The 21,973-nt window shown below is 40.5% G+C and overlaps 1 protein-coding gene across 1 annotated transcript in view; it reads left to right on the plus strand.

The window, feature by feature from the left end:
• The first annotated feature begins 1,259 nt into the window (after positions 1 to 1,259).
• Positions 1,260 to 21,973, plus strand: part of F13A1 (coagulation factor XIII A chain) — a 178,063-nt gene continuing 157,349 nt past the window's right edge. Inside the window, exons 1-2 of the mRNA XM_033935263.1 lie at positions 1,260 to 1,393; positions 4,428 to 4,606. Coding sequence (XP_033791154.1) covers positions 4,444 to 4,606 — 163 coding nt within the window. The 5' untranslated portion in view covers positions 1,260 to 1,393; positions 4,428 to 4,443. The remainder of the gene's footprint in view (positions 1,394 to 4,427; positions 4,607 to 21,973) is intronic.

Raw genomic sequence — 21,973 nt, forward strand, 5'->3', positions numbered from 1 at the left:
CCACCTGCTGCTCATGCTGGCCTCAGCTCCTTTCTGACATCACGTCCTGGTCCTGCCTTAATACACCACTGCTTAAGGCACTAAAAGAAGTGTTTTACTCTTAGCTATCATGCCCTTAATTCTTTCACTGCCATTTGCCACACCCATTATCTAACATGAATTTCAGTGTTTTTCTAATCATTCTAAATATATATGATGCTTTGTTTTATACATTAATGATATCTCTTAGCACTTTTTGAGTCAATGTCTTTTCAGTCAAGCCATCAAAGGGCTGAGAGGCACCATAGTTGGGTTGTGCTTAGGGCATCAGTTGGCCTTAAACCAGCCTTGACCACAGCATTCATATCACTTCTGCACACAGCGGTGTAGGGAGTGTAAGTGGTCCTCAGGGTGGTGAAACCCCTCCCTGCCTCTTCTCTGCCCCCTCGCTCCTTCCAAACCTTCCCCCCCAGGCCGCATGCACGCCCCTTCCCTTCCCCCATGCCTTTTTCATTTTCCAGATGAGAGCAACAGCGCAAACTTGCTGCCCGCATCATGTTGGCGATTCCTCTGATGTCACTTGGTAGGTGCGGGGCCTGGAAGCGATGTCAGAGGCAGGTGACACTGACGCGGGCAGTAAGTTCATAATGCTGCTCCCACAGGAAAAATTAAGGAGGTATGAGGGAAGGGAGGACGGGCACCTGCTCCATTTACAAAGACTGTACCAGAGGCGGACTGTCATTCCTCCCCCCCCCTCCCCGCACCCCCCCTAACTAAGCCAATGTCTGCACGACTCTCATGCTGCAATTCAGAAATAAGCTTATGGTGCTGACACAGACCTCGTTGCACTGGACACTTTATTCAAAGGCTCAGTTGTTTTCCTCCATGCAAGTCTGTTGTTCACACCTAGACCTTCAAATGATGTTACTCTATAAAAAAAAAAAAATCCCCTCCTTTTGTACTTACCTTTCATGTTCTCTTTACTATGCTTATTGTGGTTCTCCCCACCTCCCTTATGTATCAGTCCGTAATGTTCGTGTGTTTGCTGAAGTTAATAACTAAGACCCTGTTTTTAATTGTAAATCGCTTTGAACTCATGATATTGCGATACATCAAAATTGTAATAGAACTTGAAACTTGTGTTGCTAGGGTAGCCTTAAAGTGAAAATTCAGCATTGCTGCATTTCCTTCTTGATTTCTTAATGTTTGTGCCAGCTGCAGTTGTAATTACACATGTGAAAGTGGGAGTGGCAGGGAAGAGGAGCAGCCCTAGCCCTGACTTTCTGAGCAGGGGTGGAGGGAACAGAAGCATCTATAGCCCGAACTGAAGAAGCCAGTCCTCAGCTTTCTTCCCAACTTCCAGTCACTTGGGCAGCTCCTGTGGGCGAGAGGAGAAAAGCAAACGCAAAGTCAGGTACTGGTGCTGAACTTTCTTGGGCCTATTCAGTTTCATTTCAGAATTCTAACACAGGAGGAATTCAGAATCAAATTTTGTAGGGTTGTTTTTTTGTTTTTGGTTTTTTTTTAACAGGATGAATGAGTGTCTTTTTGCATTCAACTAAAAGGGTGGTTTCAGATTGCTGGCTCTGGAGTAAGACTTTGGCTGTTTTTAGTATTCAGTCATTTTGTTCCCCATGTTTGCAGAGAGGTGACTGGGACATTTAGTTAAAGTAGGGTTACCATATGGCTCCAGAAAATGTAGAACGGCTTGAAACCTCTGGGCTATACTTACTAAAAGCAATGGAAGTAAGGAGGACAGATAAAAACATCTGGATTTTACTTCCATTGAAAGTAATAGAAGTAAACTCAGATGTCTCAATCCATCCTCCTTTTTCTGGAGCCATATAGTAACCCTACTTAACTGTTAACACTAACTGGCTTTTTCTTTCCAAGACTGGGATGAAGCTTATGGTAGGAATGTGCGTTCAGATTCAGTATGAAAAATGTTATGCTTGTAAAGAACATGCACTAAATCGACTTTATGCACATAAAATCTCAATTAGATAATGCAAGTACTATAGAGTTGATTTGTCAACATTACATCTTTTAATGCACATTAAGAAAAATTTACAGGCATTAGTTTCTGAAACAAACTGAAAAAAAAGTCTGAAAAATCCAAAAAAAGAACATTTTTTTCTGCATGTTTCCCTAGCCTGTGGAAGAAAATGGAAACCTCCTTTATCTCCCCTCTAGCATTACAAGCATTGGGTTTGGGGTAATAGCACAAGTTATGGGATTTGCACTTTAACTTTAGAGAGTGTCCTATAAAATGGGGATAGATTCCGTACAAACTTAAGGAAGTTCTTCTTCACCCAGAGAGTGGTGGAAAACTGGAACGCTCTTCCGGAGGCTGTTATAGGGGAAAACACCCTCCAGGGATTCAAGACAAAGTTAGACAAGTTCCTGCTGATCCAGAACATATACAGGGAAGGCTAGACTCAATTAGGGCACTGGTCTTTGACCTGAGGGCTGCCGCAGGAGCAGAATGCTGGGCCCGATGGACCTTTGGTCTGACCCAGCAGCAGCAATTCTTATGTTCTTAGTTGTCCATCAATCCACTGTAGAAGAGAGGTAGTCTTTTATTTACTCATTAAACCTCCTATTCCTCTGCTCTCTGCTTCCATTAATGTCCATCTGTCCCCAGGAGCTTTTAAATCCTGCTGCTTCACAGGAACAAAGGCATGGCCTGGACTAGGGCAGTCCCTCTGGGAAAGTGGTAGGAATGGATGTTTAGGGGACAGTGGGAAAATGTCATTGTACTACGCCTGCATTTTAAGACAGGCTCTGAGTGACATTTATTATCCTATCCAGAGAATAGAAATACTCTGTAGTAATGCTTATACATTTTGAATTAACAGCATCACTTAAGGAACAGCTAGTAACATGTGATCAAGTAGAGGAATATATTAACAGATAAAGCACCAGATTGATAACTAGGGAAGCCCAATTCAAATCTGCTGCTGTGCCTTGTGATCTTGGGCAAGTCACTTAAAAATGATTTAACAGCATATTATACTGGAAATATTTTTGTAGTTTTTCAAATCCCCCTCCCTTCTTTTACAAAACTGTAGCATGTTTTTTAGCGCTGGCTGTGGTGGTGACAGCTCCGAAGCTCATAGAATTCTGAGCGTCAGAGCTGTTACCGTTGCAGCCGGCGCTAAAACCTACGCTGCAGTTTTGTAAAAGGAGGGGTAACATAGGTACTGCAGTGCTTACAATGTTACTTATATTTAATTTATTACCTGAGAGTACACAATATATTTTATTCCCCCCCCCTCCCCTCCATTCCAGCTCTTAAAGTACGTAACTACATAGAGGAATATGACAAGCAAGCAATCCTGCAACCCTGAATGTTTGTCCTTGTGATTTGTTGATAAGTAGGGCAAATGCTAGATGGATGGGGAGCTGTAACATTTTAGCTTGGAATGGCATATCTGTAGGTATTCTGGGTATTAGTATATTTTCCCTGTTTTTGCACAGCCTGTCGCCATTGTTCCTTCAATTGTGTTTCAAGTGGAAATGGAGCTCCTTATCTAGATTAGGGGTATTGATTTCATAATTCCAACATCCAGTTATTACAGCTATGAAAACAGTAGGCTAGATATTCAGATTGCAGCCCTTTTTAAGCCACGGACAGGCTGAATTAAGATATGATATGTAGTTGAAGGGCCACACCCTGCCTCTGGCACGGAATATCAGAGTACTTGGAAGTTAACTGGGCTCCAGATGATATTCAGACCAGTGCCCAGTTAGTGCAAACTCCACCCTGAACCACCGCAGCACAGTTACTGGACAGTGTCTGTGCGGTCATAGGCAATTTTCAGTGGCACTGCCTGCCTAAATGCTGCTGAATGTTTTTTGGATGGCCAGCTCAGCAGGGTTTAACTGGGCAGGAGATGGCATAGGTTGTGGATATAGGTTGTGTGTTGGATCAGTGGGCTCAACTGGAATTCTAGAAGAACCAATGTCAATACATAATCAGTTTGGAAGGAGAAGATATCAATATAAGCTACTTTTAAGTTATTGGTAACTAGGTTTCATTGCATAAAATGGGACAAGTACTAAAATATTATGTCTTATTGGTAAAATAATATGTCTTATTGGTAGCCCACATTGATAACTACGGTAAACCCCTTTGTTTTTTAAGCTAGGAAATCAGTATTATCCATGCAGAATTTTATGTTTCTAGCTCTTAGCATTTTGGAAATCTTTTGGGACAAATAAATAAATTTGGGGAAATATTTATAAGAAGATTCTAGCAAGGACAACCACCTTTTATTTTTATTTCTCTTCTGGCAAATGTGCCATATTTCCAATAAGTCTCAGAAACATGTCCAGTAGCAGATTTTGAATAAACTGATTCTTATTTCCTTCCTTTCTTCTTTTAACTCATTTAGGAAAAGACACACCGCTAGGCTGCTTCACAGATTTGTTTCATCTTCATTTAGGTAATAGAGTTTCATAATGTCTAAACCGAGAACAACTCAACCTAAGAACGAGAAGAAAAAGATGCCTGCTGCTAATGAGGGGCGCAGCAACCTCCCACCCAACGTGTCAAATGCGGAGGAAGATGAGGTACCTGAAATGGAGCTCTTTGGCTTAATGCCAAGAGGCACCAGCTTGAAAGGTACATGCATTTGCAATCTACTGTTGAGAGTTAGCTTGAAAATCCACACATTAAGCTTCTTTGTAATTCTTCCGAGTTTGATCCTGTTACCCCTTTTTTGCTATCACAACTACTAGCTTCCTTTGTCTTTTTGGGTAACGTTTAGATTTTGTTCTTGGTTCACAAAGCCTTCTACATGGGAATATCAGTCTACATATCTTCTATATAGGGCTGTACCAAATATTTGGCCCTCTCTGAATGCATTATTTATATTCAGCCAAATATGAATAATGCATTTGGGACACTAGGAGGCTGACATACTCAAACCCTACACCCCATCCTGTGTATTCTGATCTACACCTACTGTTGTCCAATCTAATCTAATCAGTAATCTTATATTCCAATATTTTTCAGTTCAGATTCAATGCATATTATAAGAAAACCCCTACATTAAGGGGAACACATATACTTAAAAATGATTACACAAAGATTTAAAATATCAAGAATAACATTTATCAATAAAGTAGATCGTTAAAGCTTTCCAAAAAAATAATATACAAATCTAGACTTCTTATTTCTAATGGAATACTGTTCCACGTCTGAACAGGCTAATAAGAAAATGATCGTACCAGCTGATGCTTCCTAATTACTCTGAAAATAGTTGGAAACTGAAGTTTAAAACTACAGTTACTCCATGTGTTAATAAAATTAGCTGGAGCACATAAAAGAGATATTGTTTTGGAGTATTAACATGAAAGCCTTATGTACTAAACAAGATACCTTAAACTTAATCCTGTATCTAATTGGAAGTCAGTGCAATTTATGCAGGTGTGGTGATGCTCCATAGTAAATAGAATTGTAGTAGTCCAAATATGGTAATATTATCGATTGACAAAATACTCGAAAACTGGATTGTGACAAGATCTTATAGCTCTGTTATTGAAAATTGAAAAAGAATTTTTTTAGAAAGCATTCCCATATGTTGATCTAGGCTCAAATCCACACACTTCTCCACTGGTTTCTTTATTTCCACATCCTTATTGGGTTATCTTACATTTTGGCTTTCAGTAGAATGATGGGGCTGGATCTCTAATACATTGTTGGCAGGCAAAGTGGGTTATTTTACATTCTATCCTATGTTTTAGTATTGGACTCTGTTGACCTTTTAACTTACCTGTATTAAATTAGTGGAGTTCCTTTTCTGTTTCCTCTCCTATTGTTTGTAAATATGGAAATCACTTGTTTTTCGATAATTAAGAGTGATTCAGCCAATAATCTAATAAACAACTCCCAATGTGAAGCAGCATTTTAGAAAAGACTTACAAATCAAAATTGAGATGCCTAGGTCAGGAGACACCAAGTTCTGCTAGTATTTGAAAACAGGAACTAACCAAGATGGCCGCACGAGGAGTCGCTTGAGTTTCACTCTCCCGTTAACTCCTTGAAATACAATTTTGTCCACTTTAACTTTTTACCTGTTCGTGATGCCGAAGAGGAGGGGACGTAGCGCTCCTGGAGCCTCGCAGCGCTCCAGAACGGCGTCTTCGGGAACATCGAAGAGTTGATGAGGAGAATGCAGAGCACGCCGACGCTTCGGGGAGTTCCCCGCAGGAGACGCATGGCGGAGGCGCGTCAACGACGTTCACCATGGGGCCGGAGACATCGCTAAGCCCCGAAGTAAGAGCACCTCCCCCACGCCCTCAGTCGGCCAGTTCCCCACGAGAGGAGGAACTTCCTGAGGTTGGAGTTCACCTCCTCTCGGAGGCTAAGGAGAAAAATGCGGGGACTGTGCTGCAGGACTCCCTGCTGGAGCAGAGGAGTCTGAACGAGGAGACTGAGGAGGAAGCAGTGGGGAATGAGAGAATTCAACAGACTGCAGGAGGAGACACGCTGCCAGAGGGTGAGCTAATTAAATTAAAACTACAACCATTTCAAATTGTGAAGCCCCGAGAGATTACATTAGACTCTCTGTGGGATCTGGTAGCCAATTTGGCAAAATCCATTAACCCGCAATTACAACAATTAGAAAAGAAACTAGAAAATCATGAAACTGAGATTAAAAATTTAAAGATTGGACTTGAGGACTCAAAAACTTCAACACAAAATATTCATCAAGAATTAAAAGTATCCCAACAAATTACTGAGGTACTAATCAAAGACAATACTAATTTAAGAAAGAAGATGGAGGCAATGGAAAACTTTTCTCATAATAATAACCTCAGATTGATAAATTTCCCTAGGGTTTCTGTGATAGCCCCAAGGGAAATGTTGAAACGTTACATGGCGGAAGTATTGGAGCTTCCTGAAGAGTCATTACCACCATTTACGCAGGTTTATTATCTTCCAAATAAGCCTCAAGACCAACAACAGCAACAACAACAGAAATTGGGACCTGATTTAATGAATATATCTAATATTTTGGAAATGTCTGATAGAGAATTAGTGACCCTGGCAACTTTACTTTTGACAGTAGCTCTCGCACCAGATAAAAACTGGTTGCTGAGACTTTTCTTTAAAAATAAACAAAAAGAGTTTTTAGGTTGTAAAATTCAGATGTTCCCAGATTTGGCCAAGGATACGCAGAGAAGGAGACGAGAATTTTTGTTAAGGAAACCTGGTGTTTTATCTCTGGGGGCAACCTTTTACTTGCGATATCCATGTAAATGTGTTGTTAATTATCATTCTCATAAATATGTGTTCTTTGAGCCATCTCAACTGACAACTTTTCTCTCAACTGCATCTCTGGAGAAAGAAAGTGCTTAGTTTAAGAAAGGGTGCCTTAATCTCATCCGACTAGTTATTACCTGGTTTAAATAATTTCTTTGATTCGCCTATTTCCCTTCTTGGATCTTTTTGAGGACTTGAGTAGAAATTTATGCTCATATTTGATATTCTTTGATATATGTTTCCATTTGTATTAATTTCTTGCTAAATTTCCTTTCTGTACAAGTTATATGCTTGAATATATTGAAAAATTCAATAAATATGAAATTAAAAAAAAAAAGAAAAGAAAACAGGAACTAAAACATATCAAGGAAAGGACATTTATGAGCTGGTTATATGTGGCTGGAGCATCCATTTTATAACAATAAACATCTAAAATGCGGGGACAGGAAGCAGTAGCAGAGAGAAAGTTTCTGGGCCAGCGAAGACAGCGTGTTTATTTCACTCACGCTGCTGGTAGCCCAAAGAGTAAGAGCAGTGCTGCTGGGAATGAGAATGATGAGCAAGCACCAGATTCTGCAGGTGTGTGGGAGGGGGGGGGATCACATGGGGAGGGTAACAGAGAGATGCTGGATTATGAGGATGGGGAGGACAGAGAAAGATAGATGCCAGGTCTCCAGGGGAAAAAAGGGAAGGGATGATAAGGGGAAGATAGAGCTGCCAGACCATGAGCAGGGGGAGGGAAAGAGAGATGCCAGACAAGGGGATGCAAGGGAAGGAGGGGAGAGAAATATAGGGAGGGTAATAGAGAAATGCTGGACTGAGGGGATGGGGAGAAAAGGGAAAGAAAGATGCAAGACCTCCAGGGGAAGAAAGGAGAAATAGAGATTCCAGACCATGGGAGGGAGAGAGGGAAAGAAAGAGAGAGAGAGAGAGAGATGCCAGACAAGGGGATGGAAAGGAAGGAAGGGAGATACCAGACCACAGGAAAGGGGGGAAAGGGAATGGGGACTTATATACTGCCTTTTTGTTGCTTTGGCATATCAAAGCTGATATTCAAAGCGGTGGGAATGAGGATTAAATGACTTGCCCAGGGTCACAAGGAGCAGCACCAGGATTTGATCTCACAACCTCTGGGTGCAGAGGCAGCAGCTCAACTAGTGAGCCACAGCCCACTGAAAGATGTAAGACCACTGGATGGGGAAGGGGGGAAGAAGAGAGATACCAGACTAGGGAAGGGAAGGAGGAGAGAAATATTCTAGACTAAGGTAGGGGAAATGGAAACACAGAGAGATGCCATATCACAAAGGAAGAAGAAGGAAGCGAAGGACGAGAGATGCCAGACTGTAGAAAGTAGAGAGGAAAGATCACAGACCATAGGACAAGGGGCAGACAGACCATGGGAGAGGGAAAGAGAGGGAGGAGATAGTACACCAGGGATGGAGGGGAAGGTTACAGAGAGGGAGGAAATGGTGCATGAGTGGTGAAGGCGAGAGAGAGGGAGGAGATGGTGCACAGAGATGGGAGGGGTGGGGAGGAGAAGGGAAGGGAAGAGAAGAGAAATGGGAGAAATGCTGTTTATGGATCGCTGGGAATAGGGGGGAAGAAAGAGGGAGAATATGGCACACATGGATGAGAGGGAAGAGATAGTGCACGTGGATAGATGGGAAGGGAAGACATGGACCAGTAGATAGATTTGAGAAGGAAGCAGAAAAATTGAATAAAGTTGAATATTAAAAGTTAATGCCAAAGATGAATGTAAAAAGGCATACAGGGACTCAATATAAATACCAGTCAGAAAAGGAATTATATTGATGAATGAGAGACTGACTGTAATAGTATTAAATACCAGTGGGGAGAGAGCAAATGACTCCTAAAAATGCTCAGAAAAGTGAAACTCTGAAAGGGAGGTGGATACCTCCCCTTGAGGCAAGAGTTTACCGTCCAATCATTGCATTTGCTTTGTAGAACATCACTTTCTGACCACTGGTAAAAACTAGTATTGTTTAAATAAACTCTGTTAGATTGACTAAAAAGTTCAAAACAATTATGCACAACTCTTGCTTGGAACGATGATACCATTCACTTATCTGTACCAACTTTAAAGTTTGTAGTTGTAAGGGCTCTTGGGGGTCTCAACGCGGCCCCGTTTCGAAAATTCTGCTTCAGGAGACCCAATGCTACAATGCTACACACTGTTAAACGTATCTGTCCAAGAGGTGATCGTTTGTAAAACTTCAAAAATTCCAGACGGCCGTCTGGAATTTTTGAAGTTTTACAAACGATCACCTCTTGGACAGATACGTTTAACAGTGTGTAGCATTGTAGCATTGGGTCTCCTGAAGCAGAATTTTCGAAACGGGGCCGCGTTGAGACCCCCAAGAGCCCTTACAACTACAAACTTTAAAGTTGGTACAGATAAGTGAATGGTATCATCGTTCCAAGCAAGAGTTGTGCATAATTGTTTTGAACTTTTTAGTCAATCTAACAGAGTTTATTTAAACAATACTAGTTTTTACCAGTGGTCAGAAAGTGATGTTCTACAAAGCAAATGCAATGATTGGACGGTAAACTCTTGCCTCAAGGGGAGGTATCCACCTCCCTTTCAGAGTTTCACTTTTCTGAGCGTTTTTAGGAGTCATTTGCTCTCTCCCCACTGGTATTTAATACTATTACAGTCGGTCTCTCATTCATCAAAGATGAATGTAAGGCAGAAAGTAAAGAAGGAGAGAAAAACAGCAAATGGACAAGAAAGCCCTGGAAACACAGTTAAGAGCACAGACAGAAGGAAATTCAACCAGAGCCTGGGAAAAGATGGTTAGAAAAATAAAATCACCAGACAACAGAGGTAGGAAAATGTTTTTATTTTCAATTTAGTGATTGAAATATGGCGGTTTTGAGAATTTACATCTGCTGTCTATATATTTTGCATTGTTCAGGAAGAAATGCATTTGTTTCTTTTCTCTGGTGTTGTACTGCACGCAGAGTCTGGCATATTAGGGTTTCATTGTGTATATTAGGATTTTTAGTTTGTGGTCCTGTATTTGCATAGGATTTATCTGTATTCTGCACATGTGACCAAGGCCAGGTGTTCTGGTAGGAATAAATATCATTGATGTTATTGGTGTCATGGCCCCAAGTAGGAATACATTTATTGGCTCTCCTTCAGCCCTTTTGGACCCAAAAAGGCCTTTGCTTAAAAATTAGTGAAGACCACTGCTCTAGGCAATCCTTTCACATTACATCTCCTCCCCTTCAATTAACTTTCAGGCATCCTAATCTGCTCTCTTTCTCCCCCCCACAAAAAAAAAAAAACAACAACAATTGAAGGCAATTCCAAAAGACATTCACTCAAGTTAATAGGCTTTTTGAAAATTTCCTGCCCTTCTTGCAGATTATGTAATTTCATTTCTCATGCTGTTTTAACAAATTTTTTAAATTGTAAACCGCAAAGATGCATTTGCCAATGTGCTATATCAAATACGAAATAAACTTGGAAACTTGGATAAAAGTACGTATTGATTGTTTTGGCTTTTATTTTTCAGTTTGTGTGTCTGTTAAGATCTACAGTTTTGCTTTGATAACATAACATAAAAATCTATTTCTTAACCGCATTACATTTAAGTTCTATGCGGTTTACAAAAGGTTAACTTAAAAAAATATCATAACTAATAAATAAGAATCCCCAAAATAAGAACCCAAAGTTTAGAAACCCAGAAATGATGAGAACAAATAAGTTTTCAATAATTTTCTAAATTGAGAATAAGAAACTGAATAAAATAACAAAGATTTAAAATTCCTATCCCATTTTGCAGCCTGATAAGAAAGCATGCAATCATGATATCTTTTAAGTTTATAACCCTTCACTGTAGGGAAAGTCAACAGGGCTTTAGAGCTTCAAGAATGTTTTTGAATAGAAAAGCAGAATAACTCAATCAGGTAAGAAGCTGCTCTTTGCTGACCTTCAGAAGCTGCCCTAAACAGCTACCTAGTTTTGCCTAATGGTTTGGGCCTGCCCTACAGGTGTGTATAGATGGCATTTTCAGATCTTTGCAGTTAGCATTCCAGCAAAATCCTACCTGCTCACAAAAGCAGGCACTAGTGATCAACCCCTAATTCTATTAAAAAGTGCTAAAAATTGCACATGCAAATTTAGGCATGTACTCAATTTGCATGTGCAATTTGATTGCATAACATGCATTGTACTGCAATTGGCATTGTAACAAACAATTATTGGTGCTAATTAGAATCAATTACAAGTTACATGTTTAAGTTTGGGCACGCCTAAATTTTACGCATGAGTCAAAAAAAGAGGAGCGGAAATGGGTGAATAATGGCCAGATTGGGGGCATTCTTTTAAGTTATACATGTAATTATAGAATAACGGCAACTGTGTCTAATTTTTGTCAAGGGGATTTGTACCACATTTTCTTGGTGCATATGGCCGCGCTTAAAGTTAGGCTCAGTTTCTCGACATAAGCGCTATTCTATAAACCACGCCTAACTTTAAGCATGGCTTATAGAATATAGCTTGTTTTGTTGCCAATTTTTTAGGCATCATATATAGAATTTACCCCCCATATGTAACTTGGAACCCATTGCCAGTTGCAAAGCAGAAGCAAGCACGCACTTTTGATTTGAAAATTAGTACGGTCACAGGTTAGAGCATGATTCTTGTCTGAGAGAAAGATTCTCAAAACTTACCGTGTCTTTAACGATGGTCACTAAACCGTCTCCAGCCGGTTTAGCGTGGCAGTATTTTACTGGCCCATTTTCAAAATGGCTGACCGTGGACCAAGTTTCTTGGCAGACTCCGACTCTGCCATGCAAATGTATTACTACGAGGTCATTAATATTAGAGTGGTAGTAAAATGAGCTTATCAATATTTAAATAAGCACTCCAGGTGATTCTCTAAATGTGGCGCTAGCTTTTGATGACCAAAAATTATTAGCTGGTCTGAGTGTGCCAGTATTGTGCAAAGCACATCTTAGGCATGCATTTCTGGCTGTGGCTCATGATAGAAGTTTTTTTTTAAAGTATGCCATTCACATAAATTATAGTAGTTTTGGGGACAAAAGATCTCAAAAGCATGCGTGTCTTATATATCTGAAACAAAGAAAAACTACTACGCCAGTAAAATAGGAGGCAACACAACCGAGAGCAAAAAACTGTTTTGCCTAGTATGACAACTGACATCCCCCCCAAACCAAGAATCTGCAACCTTTTCTAATAATATCTCAGCCCAAGAACTAGCAGATTTCTTCCTCAACAAAGTCAAGTTGGTCCAATCGGAAGTTGCTAACAAATACTTCCCAACACAACCTTACGGAATACACTGAACCCATAAAAGCAGACCAGATCTGGTCTTCATTCACTAACTATTCCATCCCTGATACCAATAAACTAATATCAAAGTTAGCCTTACGAAGCAACCCCCTAGACAACTGTCCTTCATACCTTCTTTCTGCAGCTCCACATCTGCTAGCTCACCAACCAGCTAAATAGTTCCCTGAACCAAGGGCATCTACTCAAAGAAATGGGAAAAATAGCCTTAACCCCTATACCGAAAACAGCCCAAGCAGACCTCTCCATAGCATCTAACTACAGACTGATTGCTGGCATTCCAATCCTCACTAAAATCCTTGAGTCCCATGTCAGCAAGCAGCCAGCCTCATACATAGAGCAACACTTCTGCCTTCATACATCCCAATACGGCTTCTGAAAAAAGCACAGCACCGAACTCCTCATCATCACTCTAATCACTAAAATCAAACAGTTGCTAAGCTCGGGTCATCAGGCATTACTGTTCCAATTTGATATCTCCACAGCCTTCGACTCAGTGGACCACCAATTGCTCCTAACCAAACTCTCAGAAATCAGAATAGGGACTGTACTGAAATGGTTCGCAGATTTCCTACAAAATTGTGAATACTTAGTCAAAAGGCAAGAATCATACTCCAAACCTTGGAAGGCATTCTGTGGTGTCCCACAAGGCTCCCCATTATCCTCAATCCTATTCAATTTATTCATGAGCTCGCTGGGACACATCAAAATGGAAGAAGAAACTATACTATCATAAGCTGACGACATTCTCCTCCTCATCCCCATAACCAATAACCACCCAAATATTGCCAAAAAAATCTCAAACAATATAGATAAAATTCAAACCTGGGCAACGAACAACAAGTTGAAACTGAACGCCACTAAGACCAAAGCCATTGGTTTCCGCACTGCACAACAGAATGTCATACCTAACCTCACTCTTTCATCAGGCATCACTCTCACAATGGAAAAATCCAATCCACCAAGGTACTAGGCTACATCTTAGATGACACTCTCACAATGGAACCACAAATATTTAACCTTCGGAAAAAGACCACCTACACTATGCATCAACTACGACTCACAAGACCTTGCGTCCACCCATACCACTTTGCTCTGATCGTTCAGATGATGGTCCTACCTCAACTGGACTATTGCAACTCCGTCTACCTTGGCATCAACATCGTTCTTATCCACAAACTACAACTCATCCAGAACACAGCCGTTAGACTAATCTACAAATTAAAGAAATTTGACTCAATTACAACCTTCATCAGGCAACTACATTGGCTCCCAATATCATCCCGAATAATCTTCAAATCAACATGTATCCTACACCAGATCCTATATGGAAGCTGAGCAGCCCCTCTCATCCAATTATTCTCTAATGTTTGGCCGACATCAAAAAGAATCCTTAACAGAGTCCAACTAAACCTATCATCCACAAAATACCTCCACTACAAATGAATTTTCCACTCTATGCTGACTTATCTGGGTGTAAAAACCTGGAATGACCTACCAGAAGCTATCAGGAAAGAGACAAACTACACCACATTCAGAAAAAACCTGAAGACTCACCTCTTTGACAATTAACTGTTTTAGTTTCTGTACAGCACCCCCTACTTCTAAGTCCCTCCTCTTGCTTCTCCATGTCCCCTTCCCCTACTACTTTCCCCTTCCTCTTTGATCTGTCACCTTGAGCGACTCACAAATGGAAGATTAGATTAGATTAGATGTGTGTATGTTAAAAGCTGATGCTCGCACCTTCCTTCCCTTCCATCCAATAGCGCTGGCACATCTATGAATGACATGATGACATAGCTTTTCCTAGCACATGCACACATTTACACCTCTTTCCGTGGTCTATTCTGCGCATGTGCTGATCGCAATCACCAGCAACTCATCTCATGCAAATTCGGTGACCCTTCATGCGCAGTTTTTCGAGAATCACTCTGCTTTTGGAAATCATTACATTTACAGCTGTGACAGCGGCCCTTCGGATTTTATCAGCGATATTTCAGTGTAGACAGCTTGAAAACTGTCCCCGGTTCTTTACTTATTCCAGTTTCATCTCCTGCTCTCTGCTGTTGTAATTGTAAGATTGCACAGTACTGTATGGTGAATTAATATGTGAGAAATGCTAGAAAAAGTGTAAATATAAACAAGGAGAAGTAATATCAAAGCACAACAGTTATTCATTTTATTTTTATTTTGTTGGATGTCCTCAATTTGACAGTATAGCCGAAAAAAGCCATACTCCCAAGGGAGCAAAAGTTTAACCGCTCCTGTAATTGGCCAACCTTCAATAGTGGAAATAGTAGTAAACCACTATACTATAGACCACACACCATCATAGGACACCCCTCATGTGCTGTAAATTAATATATTTTTTCTTTTATGCCAATCAAAATGTGCGCTATTATTAAAACAATATGTATATATCCTCTTCCTGTGAATATTACATAAATGTAGTGTAGAGCCTTAAGCATTCATAGAAACACAGAAACATAATGGCAGATAAAGGCCAAATGACCCATCTAGTCTGCTCATCTGCAGTAACCATTATCTTTTTCTCTCTCTGAGAGATCCCTTGTGCCTATCCCACACCTTCTTGAATTCAGACACAGTCTCTGTCTCCACCATTTTTTCCAGGAGACTGTTCCACGCATCTACCACCCTTTCTGTAGAAAAGTGTTTCCTTAGATTACTCTGGAGCCTACCACCTCTTAACTTCATCCTATGCCCTCTCATTCCAGTGCTTCCTTTCAAGTAAAAGAGACTTGATTCATGCGTATTTATGCCACATAGGTATTTAAACGTCTCTATCATACCTCCCCTCTTCTGCCTTTCCTCTAAAGCAGGGGTAGGGAACTCCGGTCCTCAAGAGCCGTATTCCAGTTGGGTTTTCAGGATTTCCCCAATGAATATGCATTGAAAGCAGTGCATGCAAATAGATCTCATGCATATTCATTGGGGAAATCCTGAAAACCCGACTGGAATATGGCTCTCGAGGACCGGAGTTTCCTATCCCTGCTCTAAAGTATACATATTGAGATCTTTACGTTTGTCCTCATACGCCTTATCATGAAGATCACGCACCATTTTAATAGCCTTCCTCTGAACTGACTCCATTCATTTTATATCTCCAGAATCGTACACAATATTCTTAATGAGGTCTCACCTGAGTCTTATATAGGGGCATCAATACCTTCTTTTCTACTAACCTTTCCTCTCCCTATGCAACTAGAATCCTTCTAGCTTTTGCCGTCACCTTTTCAACCTGTTTGGCCACTTTAAGATCATCACATACAATCACACCCAGGTCCCGCTCTTCTGTCATGCACTTAAGTTCTTCACCCCCTAAGCTCTACTCACTGTCCGTTCACTGTCCTGGGTTATTAGATTTGAATTAATATGTGTACCATAGAGATGGATCTTTATAAAATCACCAATTACAGGAAAATGTACAGTGCAGACAGCACAGCATAAACTGAGAAAATTACTTTTACTTATCATTTCTATAATGCATCTTGAAATACCCAGCGGTGCCGCAAACTCTATAAAAAGCAGCACAAGCAAAGAACAATGTGTATTGGTTTTACACTTTCCATCCAACAAATTTTATGTGTCTAAAGAATGGGTTCTAAATTGACTTTACAAATAGAAAACCTCTGAGCTAATGCACAAAAGATGATTTATGCATATAAAAGCAATGTTTTGCACTTTAATCCAATTTTACATGAGTAAACCTTTGAAACAAACCAAAAAAATGTCCAAAGGTTGACTACAGAACCCAAAATGACTCAAAACTGTACTGGTTTTTTTTTAGTAATACACATCCCTTGTGAAAAAGAGACTGTCACATTCACTGTTGTAATAGAAAACAGCTGAATGGATTTTGCTTTAAAGACTGATTCCTGAAGAATTTGGTGAAGTTGTAAGTCAAAAACTCCTTAGCTAAATTTAAAATAGATAATGAACCCGCCCCGTCTCTTGCTTCCTCTCATTTTTGTTTCATGGCTTAGGTGTCGATAGGGGTCCTAACCTTACGCGCACTCTATTTTTCCAGGGTTTTCTCGGCCTAAATGAGTGCGACTAAGTCCAAAGCAGGCGCCTACATGTAAAACACACCCATGTTCCACCCCCTAACCACACCTACTTTCTGGTAGGGAGCTTCAACTAGGTGCTTATCTCCAAGTTGTAGGCGCCGATCATCCAATTAAGTGCAATTAATGTCAGTTGTGAGTTTTAAGTGCCAAATCTTAAGTGCAGATTAAGCCTTTTAAACAAGTTAGGTGCTTAGATTGGCTAGGAGCACTAATCCAGGCACCTAATTTTAGGCATCATTTATAGAATCACGGCCATACTGGGTGGGTGATAAAGCTGACACATTAATGGTAAAATTAGCACTTGGCCAATCAGTTCTTTCCTGTGCTCAAGCTTTTTTACTGCAGCTGGAAAATGACTGATTTTCTATTTTCATAGAAACATAGAAATAGACGGCAGATAAGGGCCACGGCCCATCTAGTCTGCCCACCCCAATGACCCTCCCCTACCTTTCTCTGTGAATAGATCCCACGTGTCTTTCCCATTTGGCCTTAAAATCAGGCACGCTGCTGGCCTCAATAACCTGAAGTGGAAGACTATTCCAGCGATCAACCACCCTTTCAGTGAAAAAGAATTTCCTGGTGTCCCTGTGCAGTTTCCCGCCCCTGATTTTCCACGGATGCCTCCTTGTTGCCGCGGGACCCTTGAAAAAGAAGATATCTTCTTCCATCTCGACGCGGCCCGTGAGATACTTGAATGCCTCGATCATGTCACCCCTCTCTCTGCGTTCCTCGAGTGAGTACAGCTGCAACTTATCCAGCCGTTCCTCGTACGGGAGATCCTTGATTCCCGAGACCATCCGGGTGGCCATTCTCTGGACCGACTCCAGTCTCAGCACATCCTTACGGTAATGCAGCCTCCAGAATTGCACACAGTATTCCAGGTGGGGCCTCACCATGGATCTATACAATGGCATAATGACTTCAGGCTTACTGCTGACGAAACTCCTGCGTATGCAACCTATGATTTGCCTTGCCTTGGATGAAGCTTGCTCCACTTGATTGGCAGTCTTCATGTTCTCACTGACGATCACCACTAAGTCTCGTTCTGCTTCTTTCTTTTTTTTTTCAGTTGCCAATAAACACAATTTTAAAAAAATAAAATGGAAAATCAGTCATTTTCCAACTGCACTAAAAAGGTTTGAGCACAAGAAAGACCTGCGTAAGGGCATGCTAAGTCCCCCTTTTAGTGCAGCTTAGGAAAAAGGGCCCTTTTGTCCATTTTGGGTTTTTTGGAAAATGTTATAATATTTCTAACCCCAGATATACAATGCTTTGCCACACTTTGTCATACTGTCACCTTTTCTCTCTCACTCTACTATATTACCGTATATGTCATATCAGACAAATCTGATCAATTCCGTTGACTGGGTGACCAGAGAATTAGATAGAGGATGTGCACTAGATGTGGTGTTCCACACAGACATCTGACAGCGTTCCACATAGCCTTTGACAGTGTTCCACATAGCCTTTGACAGTGTTCCACACAGACATCTGATAAATAAACTGAGTGCCCTTGGGATGAGTCCCAAAGTGACGGGCTGGGTCAAGAACTGGGTCAGGAACTGGTTGAGTAGAAGGTGACAGAGGGTAGTGATCAATGGAGATCGCTCTGAGGAAAGGGATGTTACACGTGGTGTGCGTCAAGGTTCTCTTCTTGGGCCTGTTCTTTATAATATTTTTATAAACGATATTGCTGAAGGGTTGTCGGGTAAGATTTGCCTCTTTGCAGATGATACCAAAATCTGCAATAGAGTAGACATGCCGGATGGTGTGAATAACATGAAGAAAGACCTGGCGAAGCTTGAAGAATGGTCTGAAATTTGGCAGCTAAAATTTAATGCTAAGAAATGCAAGGTCATGCATTTGGGCTGCAAGATCCCAAGGGAATGGGACAGTTTAGGGGGTGAAGAACTTATGTGCACAACGGAAGAGCGGGACTTGGGTGTGATTGTATGTGATGATCTTAAGGTGGCCAAACAGGTGGAAAAGGTGACAGCGAAAGCTAGAAGGATGCTAGTTGCATAGGGAGAGATATGGCCAGTAAAAAAAAAGGAGGTATTGATGCCTCTGTATGTATGCCTCAGGTGAGATCTCATTTAGAATATTGTGTACAATTCTGGAGGCCGCACCTTCATAAAGATATAAAAAGGATGGAGCTGGTCCAGAGGAAGGCTACTAAAATGGTGTTTGGTCTTCGTGATAAGGCGTATGGAGACAGGCTTAAAGATCTCAATCTGTGTACTTTGGAGGAAAGGCGGGAGAGGGGAGATATGACAGAGACATTTAAATATCTACATAATATAAATGTGAATGAGTCGAGTCTCTTTCATTTGAAAGGAAGCTCTGGAATGAGAGGGCATAGGATGAAGTTAAGAGGTGTTAGGCTCAGGAGTAATCTGAGGAAACACTTTTTTACAGAAAGGGTGGTAGATGTATGGAACAGTCTCCTAAAAGAGGTGGTTGAAACAGAGACTGTGTCTGAATTCAAGAGGGCCTGGGTTAGGCACATGGGATCTCTCAGAGAGAGAAAGAAATAATGGTTACTGTGGATTGGCAGACTAGATGGGCCATTTGGCCTTTATCTGCCGTCATGTTTCTATGTTTCCATATATTCCACATTATATTTGCCATACTATTTCTACCATTCTAGGATCTATCATGCTGTATGTCATACTGTTGTGTCAAACTAGGTTGGCCATGCTTTGTAATACTATGTTTGCCATACTATGCTCATCATGCTATGTCTCATCATACCATGTTTGTCATGTAAAACTCATGCTCTGTTAACTATGTTTTTGCCATCTGTGTCAGACAGTGTCCTGCCATGGCATGTATGCTATCATTGTGTATAAATACACTTTATCATGTGTGTAAACTTGTATCTGTTTTGAGCTCTTCTGGGAGGACGGGATCTATAAATAAATAAATAAACAATAGTTTTTATCCCATGTCATCAACAGTGCCACTATTGCTTGAGCTATTTGAGGTTCTAGACTCAGTTGTTTAACTGGCTCCTCTTGCATATGTAGTTCTGCAAAATATGGGACTTACATATGTATACACCAGCACCGACAAGCTTAAAGGACATAGTTATCAACCTGGACTACTGTTAAGATGGGTTATTTTACCACTAACTTGTGCTATTGTAGCACAGATCTAATTTTATGCAATGAGACCTACAGTAGTTACTAATAACCCATCTTCTGAATCTTACGACCAAAGGTGTGGCTTCCCCCAGGGTTCCGTACTTTCTCCTTTGCTGCTTAATCTTTTCCTAGTTCCGCTATTGACAATAACTCAATCCATTGATTTCACCGTATTTGCATATGCAGATAATATCCAGCTTCTTCACCCGATTCAAACTCAGAGCACTAGCAAGATCCATGAAATTAACCAAAAGCTCAAAATAATAAACATGTTTTCCCTAAATATTGATAAAACAAAAGTCTTCCTATTTCCAATATGAAATAACGAACCCTTGAAAGCCCTCATCTGTATTAAATCAATTCCAATTAAATTTGACACATCCCTAAAAACTTCTAGGTGTCATCTTAGACGAAAATGCTTTCCTTTAATAAACAAATCAGTTCAGTCGTCCGCACACACTTCTTTAAATTCAAAATGATCCGGTGACTATCCTCACTTTCGGACTCCAAATCTCTTAATATCCTTATTTATTCGCTAGTAATCTCTCATTTAATCTACCGCAATTCACTCTACCAGGGCATTTTGCAAATGGAGTTCCAAAGGATCCAAATCATACAGAATAGGGCAGTTAAAATCATCTATAACAGTGATTCCCAACCCTGTCCTGGAGGAACACCAGGCCAATCGGGTTTTCAGGCTAGCCCTAATGAATATGCATGAGAGAGATTTGCATATGATGGAAGTGATAGGCATGCAAATTTGCTTCATGCATATTCATTAGGGCTAGCCTGAAAACCCAATTGGCCTGGTGTTCCTCCAGGACAGGGTTGGGAACCACTGATCTATAAAGCTAATAAATCCGACCATGTTACACCTCTTTTAAAAGATGCCCACTGGCTGCCTGTAGCGCATCGAATTACTTTAAAGATATTTAAAGCATTACACGGCTCTTCCCCCTCCTATCTAAACAACCACTTAAACCAAATCTCCACCTCAAGACACAGAAGAACCTCGAACCCTTTCGCCTTCCCCCCACTCAAAGGCACACAACGCAAGAAAATGTTTGACAACCTTCTGGCAACACAAGCAGCAAAAATCAACCATTCCATCTCCAATCTTATGACAATATCAGACAACTTCAAAACATTCAGAAAAGAAATCAAAACCCTGCTTTTCAAAAAATTCATCCAAATATCTTAACCCCTCCTCTTTTACCTCCAGAAGATTCACCTACCTTCAGATAACCTTTCCCCAAATTACCCACCTTAACACCTTCCAATTAAACAAATACCATAAATAGATTGTAACCTACCCTCTCTAACTGCATTCCATATGTATTTTTCATACAGTTCTTCACTGTCAGTTTAATTTCCATCCTATAAGTTCACATAGAATTTTTCTTTTTTCAACCATCATTATTTTCTCTTCTTTATTAATTTCCAGGTACTTTAGTTAGATTGTGAGCCTTCGGGACAGTAAGGGAATTTTTTAAGTACCTTCTTACTTCTCATTTATAATCTTAATGTATATTTTCTTCAAACCGCTTAGAACCTAACGGATGTAGCGGTATATAAGAAATAAATTACATTACATTACATTATTCCTTACATTTACAGTACAATTGAGCCATTCGCCTGTGTTCATTGATAAATTCCTGATACAATACACTACTACACCGAGAGCGCTTAGATCCATCCAACATTATCTTCTTTCCACTCCCTCCATGCGCCAAATAGTATACGACACCACCAGAAAAAAAATATTTTCCGTTGCAGCGACAACATTGTGGAGATCTCTTCCCATTAGCCTCAGACAAGAAGGTTGTCTCTCAAAGTTTAAATCAGGCCGCAAAACTTTTTTATTCAAAGACGCTTTTGGTACCTAAATTACGACACTTATACTAGAATCCAATTCTTTAAGCTTTTTCTCTTTTCTCCTTTCTTCACCTCTCTTCTCATCTGCTCCTTCTAGTCTTTTCTTTTATCATTCTCTTGTGAAACACCCTCTGGTTTGTTCCTTTCCCCTCTCCATTTATTTTAATATGATGTATCCTCTTATAGTTTTTTTCCCTTTTGTGTCAAGTATGCCTGTCCATGGTTTTTTAATGATCCCTGTGCATCGCCCCTATTTTTTATTCTTGTAAAA

This window comes from Geotrypetes seraphini, chromosome 2 (genome assembly GCF_902459505.1).
Source record: "Geotrypetes seraphini chromosome 2, aGeoSer1.1, whole genome shotgun sequence".
NCBI classification, from domain to species: Eukaryota; Metazoa; Chordata; class Amphibia; order Gymnophiona; family Dermophiidae; genus Geotrypetes; species Geotrypetes seraphini.